General features: G+C 45.1%; 1 protein-coding gene across 1 annotated transcript; it reads right to left on the bottom strand.

The window, feature by feature from the left end:
- Positions 1–2,825: 2,825 nt before the first annotated feature.
- Positions 2,826–13,219, bottom strand: LOC147260658 (TBC1 domain family member 10A-like). The gene is made up of 10 exons (XM_086207357.1): positions 13,036–13,219; positions 12,523–12,721; positions 10,397–10,496; positions 9,078–9,185; positions 8,737–8,843; positions 8,544–8,658; positions 8,314–8,379; positions 6,648–6,837; positions 5,822–5,976; positions 2,826–5,106 (listed from the first exon to the last, which is right to left on the bottom strand). The coding sequence occupies exons 2-10, from the start codon at positions 12,702–12,704 to the stop codon at positions 4,570–4,572; spliced, it is 1,560 nt and encodes a 519-aa protein (XP_086063483.1). The 5' UTR covers positions 12,705–12,721; positions 13,036–13,219; the 3' UTR covers positions 2,826–4,569.
- Between the last annotated feature and the right edge of the window lie 268 nt (positions 13,220–13,487).

Genomic DNA, 13,487 nt, shown 5'->3' with positions numbered 1-13,487 from the left:
GCACACCGGGAATAGCTGGAATGAGAACATGATGACATTTAAAGTACTTCGCTAAACGCACCCATGAGAATTTCTGGTTGTTATTCTGTGTTAAATTTACCAGTTAATTATTAGTAGCCATCTGTAGACCATACATAGAAGCCCAGTTATATCATGGAAACTGCGCAAGGCTACATTGAAGGAACATGTACCTTTGTATATCACAAAGGAAGAGCAGAGCCTGATCTCAAACATTAGCAGGCATTAAAACGATTACTCAACAGTAGTCTGTGTTTAGGAGGGTCGGAAATAGCTCCGAGGAGCCAGACGATGAGAGTATTTACATGTCTGGAAGGAGAGCTGCCATGTTTCCATCCAAGACGACACCAGACAGCAGACTGCAGGTTGTGTGAAGTACTTAAAGGGCAGGTATAGGACATCTGGAAATAAACAGTCTGTCCAAAAGCTCAGAGAGGAAAATAACAGTGAGGGCTTTTCCTTTGGCAGAGGGGTGCACAGTCAGAGAGCCACATGGGGATGATTCAATTATCCTCCCTGGCCCTCGCAAAGGGGTCCCCCCGTAATGCTCCTTGGACAAAGACTAATGTTTTCCCTCGCTGCAGTGAATAATGTTTTATTCCAGCCGCCACACAAAGTTCACCTGCACAGAGGATCACAATGGCTGCCCTCATATTTGTTACTACTGCCTTTTAATTTGACCTGAGCCAACCTGTCATGCTCCATCAAACGTGGGAATCGGATACCTGAGGAACACAGGCGCCTTTGCTGTGCATCGCCACCCCACCCGCCCCCCGCCCCCCCCCCCTCGGTGTCTTAACACACTGAGCCTGGGAGCAGAGAGAAAGTCAACCGCATCACATGAATCAAGCATTGTGACAGGGGTCCGTTGGGTCTGGGATCACATGGAGGATCACAAGTCTCTCTTTTTACTGCTCCCTCTCCCATCTCGATTAGCTGGGGATGAGAGAGGCGGCGTGGCCGTCTAAAGGCATATATTTCCGTTGATGAAGAGATAAATCAGATCATTTCTGGAGTAAGGAACCGAGCACAGAGAGAGCCTTCTTGGTCGTTGCCCTTTGAGATGTAAATGGCACGGTGGCACTGAAAGAGGGCCAGGTGTCCGATGCAAAGAGGGAAAGCGTGACGGTGCATGCATTCCTCCGAGACCTCCACCGTTAACTGTTGCTGTGCCTCATGTGGCGCGACACCAGCAGATCCCATAACGATGACCCAGTGGGTGAGTAGAGACAGGTGCTCTCTTTCAGGTAGACGCAGAGCAACAGCAACTCTAACTGCAGCCTCGCCAGCGCCAGACTTGCTGCTTTCTCTCGTAACCGCTACTCGCCGAGGTCAGAGGTCAACAGCTGCAGCTCACGCCTTGCTGGACGATTAGAAATGACTTAGCCGTCTTACTGAGGTCATCAAAGTATCCATTTGCAATGAACTCTTTACAGCCCGAGGCCAACACATCAAATAGCCCGCACCTCGAGGTGGAGAACGGGGGAATTTGGCAATTCAAACAGTGAATTGAGAGAAGAACGGCAACCTGTCATTAGTTTGAAGGAGGAGGCGCCAGGAAGGACCTCTGAGGGGAAAATGAGCCGAAGAGAACAAGCCTAGAAGGTCAAAGGTGGCATGGACAGAAACATATTGTCCTTTTTTCATGGGCTCTGATCTGCTCAGCCACACAGTCATGATGAAACTCCCCATCATAGCAGGTTTTAGGGTATCGCCTCATTTTTCCACACCTCTGCTCTGTGGTTTCAGTGTGTGGTGTGAGACATCATTTTACTTATCGACTGAAAACAAATTCCAACCACGGAAACAGTGACCTAATGACAATGTCAAGCTATTGTCTGTCACGCTGACACACACTTTCATTCTGTGTGGCTGGGAACATTAAATACACAATGAACAAAAACGCATGTGCTTACTGGTTAAAACTATTCTTTACTTTTACATTCCAGCTACCTGCAGTGAACTCTCTGCGTTCAAATTCTGTGGAGTTTAAAATTTTTGTATTTGTGGCGGTAATAAGAAAATAAGTCATTGTTATCTTACAGTGCCTGACAGCAGATCTGGATACACCACCAGAACGTCCACCTGTGTCGTTGCTGCAGTTCTCAATTCCAGAGGGGGACGTAAAAGTTCCACACACAGACCTTCAACTACACTTGGCAATTTACACCCAATTCAGTTACACAGCAGCCCTGCAATAAATCCTCTCTCCATGATGATCACCAAGTTCCATTTTATTCGATCAACATCGGAGAAGTTATTTATGTTGACCCAGGACCAAATATTTGGAACCCTTCAAACACATCAACACAATAAATCCTGAACACTACAGTACAGGACTCATGTGGTATATGAGGTTAGTTTTGTGGAGTTTTCCCGAACGAACTGACAGTTGAATGCACATTTCTGCTTTTTTTTTTTTTTTTTTCCAGAAGTAGGACATGAGCTGCATGGTTGAAGAGTTTTTCATCCAGGAGATGCAGTGCTCGGTGCTGGTTTGTCCCAGTTTGAGAATTCTCAAAAATGAATATCAGGCTGTAGTTTAATTCCATATATAACTGCACTGCCTTACATGGTAGTACAGGATTGCAAGTGGACACTTCAAAGATCTAATTATTTCCAGTGCTCCACAACACCCATTAGACCCGCAGCTGTAGTCCAAGTAATGACTCTGGTGCACCATCTGCTGGTGATAGCAAAGCATTACAGACAACCAGGAAGCACCACCATCTCAAACATTTTAAAAACAAACAAACCCACAAACATCCAGCTGAAGGAACAAAGTAAGGATGAAACACTGATTTACGGTAGTTTTAAACAAAATTTTATTTGTTGTAAAAATGTCAGTTTGTGATGCCGCTTGTCAAACATATTTTATCCCCCTTCTCTGACTGGTCAAATGAGACCGTTCCACGCACGTTTAGAGTAGGCGTGACACAGGAGAAGGTTATATTTCACTTCCAGAAGGACACTTTTAGTGTTACAAATGGATGTCGCCTCTGCAGTTTCTGTAATCAGTCAATATAGTATTGCATTATACATAGAACCGTATATTTCATTACAAATTGTTATTTTACATGTCATATCTACACAATAAGCGTTAAGTTAAAATAGAACATCAGCAAAATGTGAGGTTTGTAATACAAGCGACTAAAAAAAAACAAAAAACAACTATTGCATACTGGAAAGTGTGTTATTGTTTGAAGCCCCATTGCTCTTCAGAAAGAGCCTATGCATGCATTTTGCAGCAAAGGCTTTTCTTAAATTCATTACATACATAGACACATTTTACATGTGCGTGTCAAACTCCCTATGCCATTGTGATGACAGAAGATAAACAAGAACCATCGCAAACAAAAGAAGATTGTCCCACACGTTTTAACGCACAACGAAAAGAAATGAGCTTGGTTCTCTCAAGAGAAACAAATATCCCACCGAGTGGGGAGCTCCCACGATCCCTCCCTTCTGTAACACCAGAGTCACCCCAGGCACGACAGCCTTTATCTGCTTTGGAAATTCTAGCAAAGTACAAAAACGTAGACCGAGAACACACCGTCAGAAGGATGTTCAACGCACAGAGGAAGACCAGCATCATTTTGATTTGCAGTCATTCAAGTTGTGATAGTAAACACACGCAGAGTCGTACATGATCATGACTGACATCTGGCAAAGGACAGCAATAAGTCTGGCCAAAGGAAATGGAATGTGTCGGACAGTGAGAGACGTCCAGTGTTCTCCTCTCCGCTGCCAAAGTCACATGACCGAATGCTGCTGGTGAGCCTGACAACGTGAGGATGGTACATTTATACACATCAATTCAAGCTGGATTGGAAACATGTAGCTAGTGCATAAATGTACTTTTTAATCTGGAAATAAATAATCCTGGAAGATGGAGAGTCGCCTGAACACAAAAGGCTTGTTTTGTTTCACAGACAGATTTCGACTCAAATTTAAGACTTTCATGAAATGCTCAAGTTTCCATGGAGGAGGAAAAAAAAGCCCAGTTCTCCCCAAGTGAATCCCAGCCCTGCTGTGATGAGCTGCAACAGGGAGCGTAGAGCTGGCACCTCTGCCAGCCTGCCGCCTTAATCAAAATTGATAACTTCCATGGACTCGTATAAAAAAACCAACACAGTGTCTCTATTGCCACTTTGCAGCAAAGTATTCAAACTGGATGAGGTGTTGAATGTGAGTGGCACGTCTTTGTTCCCACACAGACCTTGAAACCGAACCACTCACCCTGTAACATGTCTCCCGTGACAAAAAAAACACATATGTTGAACAAAAGCGTGACGAAGAGAAATGGGTTAAAGCGGTTTTAAAGTTAGCAACGGTGGTTTAGTGTATAGCAGGAATATCAGAGGCCAAACGGTGTCCAAGATGAAGAAACGTCTACAAAAAAGTCTGGCTTTCAGAAAAGTGACTCTTGGTCGGCTGGTGGTTGGCTGAAGGCTGCTGGTGCTTCTGCCACGCACACGCGCGCACACACACACACACACGCGCGCACACACACACACACACACACACACACACACACTGACTGCTGCTGAGCTACAGGTAGGTGTCCTGCTCTGTGCTGCTAAGGCTTTGTGTGGATTGCTTACGGGGGGACTCTTTGGCAGGGGGGACGTCTGTAGGAGACTGCTGGTGAAGTGGATCTGTTTCAGTCTGTGGCAAAGTTTCTGGCACAGTTTCTGGCACAGTGTCTGGCACAGTGTCTGGCAAGGTTTGTGGCGTCTTACTGAGGACTGGGGGTGGCACTGGTAGATCGGAGGGTGGGGGTGGAGAGTCACCGGGAAGAGCATAAGGGTTTGGAATCTCCTCAGGAGGCTGGGACTTCTTCATACTTTTTTTCTTCTTGCTTTTCTTCTCTTCCTTGCCTTTCTTCAGCTGAGGCATCTCAAGTAAAATAGTGGGGTTCTGCAGCAGGTCCTGGCGCCTGGGCGGATCCGCCAGCATGATCAGCCGAGCGCCGTGCATCCTTGGAGGGGATTTAAAATTCAGCTCACCGCGGTTCTTCTTCCAGCGCTTCAGTTGGGTGTGATGCTCTCGTTCCACGTCTCGCGCCGTTACTGGCACCTCCAGAATCTGCCACAGGAAGAGAGAAGTCAGTAGCTGTAAGTGAGTCACAAAGACCAGCTGCAAAATATCATCCTTCCGTTTGGCCATTGTGTTAAAGACTGAATCTACTTCAGTAAATGCCAAAGGGCCTCAGGCTGGTGTGAGTGCCTCGTCCCCCACGGTCAAGACAGCCCCACATATAAGCAGGACTATTGTTAGCCTGGACAGAGACTCACACACGGCTCGAGAAGCAGACACTTTCCAGCCTGCACTCAATCAATTTATTGACTCCGAGTCCCTTGGGGACATTTGTGAACATCCATTGTTCCGTCAACTCTATATGCACCGCAACTGACACGTCCTCCACACTGTTAGAGGATTATGTCTGTGTAATATGGCTTCTGGTTTTTCACATGACTCCTCACGTCCTCAGCAAACACCCGCTTTTTAACATTTCAGCTGAATCTACACAATCCTGTCCAGGCTGATGAAGTGGATTCATTCCAGACAAGACCTTGACTTTCTTTGACAAGTGTAACTCTTTCTAAACCTCCCACAATTCTCTGGCAAGAGCTTCTAATTGTCTGAGCCGGGTGATGTCAACAGACAAGCCTGATCATGATCGACTAAAAAAATAACCAGTAACACTTGTAGCTTGTGAACTGACACGCACGTAGGGTGAGGACTAGCTTGGAAACCTGTATTCTGAGCAAACGGGTCTCTTCAGCTGGTGTGCTGTTACCTCTCGGACGAGGAAGCCCTCCTGCATGTATCGAGGCTCGATGGCTCGGAGAAGCTCCATGGTTTCATACTGACCCTGGCAGGCCTTCAGCTTCTCGCGGCTCCCCAGCATACACTTGAGCAGCACCAAACCCACTCGGAAGATTATCTTCACTCCTGAGAGAGGAAGAGGAGCCTGCTGAGTCTCAATGCTGCCGTCAACACACACGATTTCAGTGTCTCAGAGAATTCTGCTTTTTTATTTTCCACATATTCTGTCCTTTCCATTTTAATTTTATGATTTCTATTTTTACACCACAAAGTGTTTCTCATCACGTGGTGGATTACTTCATTTCAATGGCTCAGTAAGAAAATACAATCAATTTGATTAAACACAAAACTTTAATATCTGGACCAATGACAATTAAAGCTCTTAATTTCGCTGTAAATGTGGCATAGCTGTTTTCTGAATGAGTCCAGCAGCATCAGCGGGGAACCAGAGCTCACACAGTCCACGAGGGACCATGTGTCAGTCGCTAAAGGACGAGCCGATCCCTTTGATGGTGTTTAAGCGTCTCTTGGACAGAACCATGCCACACAGAAGCAGCGGCCCATGTCGAGCAGCGTGTCGGTAACACACCAAAGAACAGCCGCGCAGACAGGTTCTAGCAACTAAACTCTTAATTTTTATACATCGCATTCACTTTTGAACAAACTCCATTATATTCCATTCACAGGAACAGTCAGTTGACATGAAGTTCCGCAATTCCAAATTTTCAAAATGTGCTACTCATGATGCACGTACTGCTCGACTACAAAAGCATCATACATGCTAAAATCTTTGTTACCATCACACAGGAACATGTCCCAAACACGCAGCACCGAGGCCCAGGGCAGCGTTCTGGAGAAGGCACACATAAACCACTCAGTCATGTAGAGGATGGGGTCGATCTTGTGTTTCTCTAAATGACGGAAAGCTAGCGGGGAGACACGTCGCAACAGGGCGAAGAGGATCTCGCCATCTAGCTGTATAGCTTCCTGAAAGAGACAGAGGCGGGGAAGAATCAGCGGAGCAAACTGAGGCAGTTGTGAGCTGCACCGTCAAGACTGGAACCAGACACACACCTGGACATTCAGACATTCAATGATGCTGTTGGAATGCAGCATATCACTACAAGTGTTTGTAAGACAAAGCAGGTTGACTGCCATCTACTTCATTAGGTTTAATTTCAAGAGTAAATTAGTTTTCAAGGAAACAATACAGTCTCGATGTCACTAGGTGGAACTAATTGCACGAGAAGGGGGGAATCATGTAACCACGTTACTGTGGTTGTAACTGTGGTTTCGACAGCGCCTCTGGGGTTTCATATGTGACATTATTGGCAGACAGCCTGTGTCAAACTGAGGTCAACCTGCAGCAACAAAGTGTACTGTGGTTTTCACCAGTAAAATGCTGGGACTGGGAGAAAAGTCTCCACCTCGATTCATTGTGAACCTCTCTCGTTTCTCTATATAAAAAGCCACCAAGTGTGAACTGAAAACCCGATTCTCAACATTTGAACCCGCCTGTTATAACTGCGTTTCCCTACTTGCGTGATATTGTGTGTGTGTGTGTGTGTGTGTAGCATTCTGCATCCACTCTCTCCAGCTGCAGCTTTCATGGTAATAAGGTCGTCATGTCCTCAATAGACATCAAATGATTAATTTTAAGGCAACAAAACGTTTTTCAGGTTTGTCAAGTGAATTCAGGGCAACGTTAACAGAAAAAACAGCAACTCTAAATTACACACTGGTAACATGAGCTTTACGACAACTTGTAAGCTGCTAAAAATCAGGCGTTCAAACACGTACACCATCAGATATAAATAATTAATTCATATTCAATTAGTACAGACAACATAACAATACTCACATCAACAACATATTGTCAGTAAGTGTTTCTAACATCAGCCCAAGGAGGAGTCTTGTGGTAAATACATCTGATTAATGGATCATTACAGCTGCTTTAAGAGTAGCATGAAATCACAGGAGGAAAAGAAAAATCACACGATTAACACTCGGATGCATCGCTAAACATCAATCCTTGATTTACGTGCCTCCAAATCAGAAGTGAATGCTCCGCTGCCTAGTCGGGCTGCATAATTAATCAAAGTTTAATTAAAAATCACAAAATGGTCTACTGAAAGTTTGAAGTTGCAGGAAGTTGCAATATATGTTAAAGGCTGATTGTGTCAAAGCACCATTTCAAATAAAAGGTGGCGATGCGGAGACGTGCTGCCGATGCATCGTCTTAAGAAAAGATGTTTGCATGTTACAGATTTCCTCAAAGATCCACTAATCTTTTGAATGAAAATGAGAATAATGATGTCAAAATGTTCATTCCCTTGAAATTCCCATCCCAATATCAGTCAAAGCAGCAGTTAGATATTCATCCTCTCATCCAAGTGCCTACAGGTTCCCGCTGTAAAAGCTAAGCTCAGATGATGTCGTTATTACTCGTCTGCTGAGTCTCACCAGGCCCGGGCTGTAGTAGCCTGGAAGATACTTCTCACAGATCTGCACCAGCCCCCAGAAGGCGTCCTGTGGGAGACACGTGGGAATGTTAGTTTGTGACTGTTAATGTTTAAGAACCATAAACAGTCCACCCCATCGCTACTCCTCCTTGATAAAGTCTGTTTAGGACATAATAGAAGCAAACTGACAAAATAATGTAGAAACCTCATGGATGAGACCAGGGGTCCTACCTCTGCAGGCATGTGCATGAGCAGCACAGCAGCAATGGGAGCCTGCGCCTGGCAGTATCCCTCTTCTGGTCGGTACAGAGTGTAGGCCTTCAGGACCCGGAACAGGTCCTTCTGCCTGCACACAGGTATCTATCAGTTAGAGTCCATCTAATGGGACGCTGTCATTCATGTCACACAGAGCCAGCCAGCATACCCGTGTCCTCCTCGAGACACAAACATCTCGTGGAAAGGAAACTGCCGGTGGAGGTCTTTCTCAATGACGTCGAGCCATTTGGGGTCCCCTGGCTGGCTATCCAGCTCCTGACAACACAAAGAGAGGAGACTGAATCTGTGTTCAAATAATGTGCGTTTCATTGTCTACACTAGGCGGTGTATCATTGCCTTATTCGTGAGGCAGCTCCATCCTTGAACGAAACACACCAGGGTTCTCAGTCCGCCACAGTTTCAGTAACAATTTCAGAAGAAATGTAAAAATGAAATGAGTCAAAAGAAAAGGGACCTGTGAGAAGGAAGTGAAAGAGGAAGGTCTCTTACCTGAAACTTTCCTTGGTTCTGCTCTCGCTTCACTTTCCCCCCGGAGAGGTAGAGCCAGGCACGCCCTCGGAGGGCAGGAGGTATCCCTTTCTGGCTCCGCAGCCTCACCTGAGCCACATGGGAGCACAGCTTGACCAGAGAGAACACCGGTGACCGGCGCCGCTCACCACAAACCACTAAAAACAGCTGCTATGTTACAAGCACTGGACCGCCCCATTGGTGCTGGTTCCTCTCTCATTAACTGGAAATTTATTAAACATTATATTCATGGACAATTAGACCTGTAAATTCCAATGACTTTTATGGACCTTTGAGGAAATATTTTATGACCTCCATTCTTGCACAGGAAAAATAAACAGAAATCCATGTACAAATTTACTGGCACACACGTTTAAGATAAGATAAATCCTGACGGAAATAAAAATAGGCCTTGCAATGGACCCGTCCAGAGTGAACCCTGCCTCTCGCCCGAAGGCAGCTGGGACAGGCTCCAGCCCCCCCAACCCTAAACAGGATAATAACCTTGAAATAAAGATCTTTGACTTTGAGGTATCTATTGCAATGTCTCACACGATAGACTCGTAAAAATGAAATGAAAATGCTATCCCACTGTTCCACTAAGCTGTGGACACTGCTGTTAGTTTGACTTGCGTGAACTGTTGGATAAGAAATGCTGACCTTCACTATCAGATGTTTGCAGATGGTCACAGAGTGATGTGACTGAAGCGGCGTACCAACAAGCAAATGAAACCTGAGTGGAGCTAAATTCACATTTCACTCTGCACTTGGCTGAAGCTAACAGGATGAACAGCCTTTGTGTTGTCATACCAGAGTTGCCTCACAGACGCTAATATCGCCCCACCCTGGATATGAAGCTCAATTCGTCACATGGTGCTCAGTGTGATGAACGGATAGGTTGAGTCCTGCCCTGCTGCTGCTGACTCATGAGAAGGAGGTGAAATTGCAGCTCGGTGCTGAATTGCTTGCAGCGTTTCACACAGAACCAGTTCAGCAAGTGAAGCCCCAATGTGTCCCCAGAATTCAAGTGCAATCAAACAGCTTTCACTCGGTGAACTTCATACTATTGACATCACACACACTTATCGAGAAGTGCCAAACAGATTTTCACTGTTCTGAACACAGTGTCACATACACTGGACTGACAGAATGCTGGCAGTGACGATGGTAAAGATTCCAGCTGACCAGTAACCCTTCCGAAAAAACTCATCCCCTTCTTATCCAGCCAAGTCAACACCATACAAGTCATACAAACAAGGCACTCAGTGATTTCTGTTGGTAGGTTAACACTTAGGTCAGACCTTATTGAATCTCTTGATCATCCACTTGTCCCAGTGGTTAAGCATGTCCAGCCACTTTACCTCCCTCTGCCTCAGCACAGCATGAGGGACATCCTGAGCTCTAGGGACACCACAGAGAAAAGACAGTCACTCATTTAAACATACAAACCAAAGAATTCATACTATACAAAATCAGTGCCTGTTGTTTTTGGAGATGAAGCAGTGGCCTTATGAAAGTGGTAACAATTTTTTTAGCCAGACATTAACAATTGTTGAAAAATAATACAGACTTTTGTGGGAAATGTACTTTTTGCCATTCTCCCCTGAGCCAGACAGAGGGATAGATGTCCTTCTCTCTTGTGTGCGTGTATGAAGGAGCTGAGCCTGAGTGAGACCAGCTTACTGCTGGTTATCTTAACACAATGAATTGGACTACTTAATCTTGCAGCTCAGCTTCCAAAACCTGTAGTTCCTCCTCTGTGTATAAAAGGTTCAAACAAATGTGGTGCAGGAACTTGGTTTGTAAATGCTCTTTGCTACCCCAGCAGTACTCAAAATGCTTTATAATGTTTCCTTATTCACTCCTTCACACACACACACACACACACACAAGGAAAATTTCTGGCTTCAGTATGTTGCTCAGGGACACTTCAACACGGTCTCCATGAGAAGGTGGAATCAAACTACCATCCCTATAGTTGATAAATGGCCACTCTACATTGCCATGACCCCTGATGTCCAAAGGTAATCATCCTCATCTTCTCTTACAAAGTCAGCCATATTTAACTCAGTCAGAAAAATAGTTCTGGCCACATACCGGCAACCAACATGACAATACTTCATAATTCAATTATTTGAAAGGAAAAGTTAAACACAACCCTAGTTATAATAACACGGGCAGAAAGACCATTTTGAAGAGAAATACGTTTGATGAGTTTAGATGGCGGTATGCTAACACTTTCCTTCCACGACCATTCACTGTGCTAAGCTAACTAGAGGTCAGTCGGTGTCTTTGGGTGTCAGCTCCCTCACGCAGCACAGAGGAGAGAAAGACATCTGTCTTCTTGTCTGGCTCTGGCGTTCCGTTAAACATACAGTTTGTTTGAGGCATTGTGTCTGGAAAGGGGGTTTAAAAAAAAAAAAAAAAGAGACTGTGCTCACTTTGGTTGTGCATGTGTCACAACATCTGAGTGTGTGGCCACAGCTCACGCATGCAATAAAGATTGCAAAGAAAAATCAAGCACTGGACTTGTTTAGAGGAGAAGATAAAAGCCTGTTTAATCTAAAAGGGCTGCAGTGAATATTTGCCTTTCTTATGATGTAATGTTCTTATATAGACAACCACAACAAAAAAATAGGGGGGTGCATAATATTCTCCAACTTAAATAGAAAATATAGCCAACTCTAACCTAACGTAACATTATGAGTGAGGTCTGATGCTTTACTAAGCTATGTAATTATCTCATCAGCACAAGCCTGTAATTGAAGGGTTCTTGCTTCTTCAAAGTACTTTTTTCTGTACTTAGGACCTTCCCCTTTTATTTAAAAGGGATTTTATGCTATATTCTCTGGCTTAGTACTGTGGAAGAACTCAAGCAATGATGGGTTACTTTTGCAAGTTCAACCCAGGCAGGGTTTGGGAATACCTTTAAAACCGTGAGCCAAAAGAGGCCCTCTGGTTGCGGGGTACTGAATCTATGGCTCACGGTCTGCCAAAACTCCAGAAAGCAGGAAACTTACACTTTTGTACAACTTTCACTCAACGCAGTGAAGGCTTACGGCCCACAGTGGGGGAAAAAGGGGAAGAAACTTTCTCAAGGCAAACACTGAAAGTTGCCGCAGAGGTAATGAAACATGAAACAATGCAGCGAAAAGTGTAGTGGATAATATCTCCATGACGCAACGGGGAAGGACTTAACAGTGTGACTGCCATGCTGAGAGGCAACCCCGGGCATAGAAACCACATTGTGCCACGCAGCTGGTTGGGAGCAGCCAGACAACAGCATAACTTTGGATAAGTCATCTTGACTACATTCCAATCCGCCCTGCTCACAACCTTGGCCAGCGGTTGGTTAAAAAATGTGCCAATATTTTAGCGACTTCTGAGACAAGACACACGCATGCGGTTGGGTTTAAAACACACTTACGATGCCTCCGAGTACTGCTGCGCTCCGCCGATAAACCCGTATTTATCGGTCTGTCTGTCGCTGGTGAAGCCGTTGATCTCCGAGTCGGAACCCAGCGAGCTTTCATCGTCGATGTGACTGCTGCTGATCGTCCGGATGCTCCTTGTGTCCACAGCCTGACGACCATTCTCTATATTGGCCATGGTAGCTACACAGCTAGCTGGCTAGTCAGAAAAGCTAACGTCAGCGAGCTTGTTGACAGCCCCCTAAGTCAAAACTGCTCCACAGCATATGCTGTCGAATCAAACACAGACGACGCCATTATTCCTTCTTGCTTTTCGCCTATGTTCTCTTGCTAAATGTCTTAAGTTACGCCGCAAATGTAACGCCATAAAAAACCAAGGAGGTTATGCGTTAACTGGACTGGTTAACTTCAACAGCCAAGTCTTATTTAGCTAGCTAGGTTGCTAATGTAAAATTAGCTTTAACAGCTCATACCAACACAGCCCAAAAGTATTTCTACATCGACCGTACCTTGAACTAGAGCCAAGTTAGTTTGGTTTTCATTGTCGGCGAAATATTAAGTTGACTATTTAACAGAATAGTTCGACATGTCGGCCAGCAGTGTCTTAGCTCGATGTCCTGTCATCCCGAGTGTGTTTCACAGACTCTGCCTCGACCAGAGCCAGTCCTGCGGTGATTTGATTGGGGTCTTGGACTGCTTTTTTTTCCCCCCTAGTGGCTGCTCTACGAAGTGCAGCCCATGTATGGAAAAAATGTGTTGCCTTGCCCTCTGCCCCTCCTGTGTTCCTCCTCCACAGCCCTTCAAGGTAGATTAACATCAATCCAAATCTTTTAACTATACACAGCAACACTTCCTAGCAGACCACCAATTTAGTCTTTCTTCACTTACTCTTCAATCCTCTTTTCAGTCCGTACCTTTTGGTGCAGTGGGTGGTCTGTCGCTAAGAACGTGACCTGTCTCT

This window comes from Aulostomus chinensis, chromosome 6 (genome assembly GCF_037954235.1).
Source record: "Aulostomus chinensis isolate RoL2024-O1b breed Wild chromosome 6, RoL_Achi_v1.0, whole genome shotgun sequence".
NCBI lineage: Eukaryota > Metazoa > Chordata > Actinopteri > Syngnathiformes > Aulostomidae > Aulostomus > Aulostomus chinensis.
Note: the sequence above shows the minus strand (reverse complement) of the source record. Positions and strands in the feature narration are given on the sequence as shown.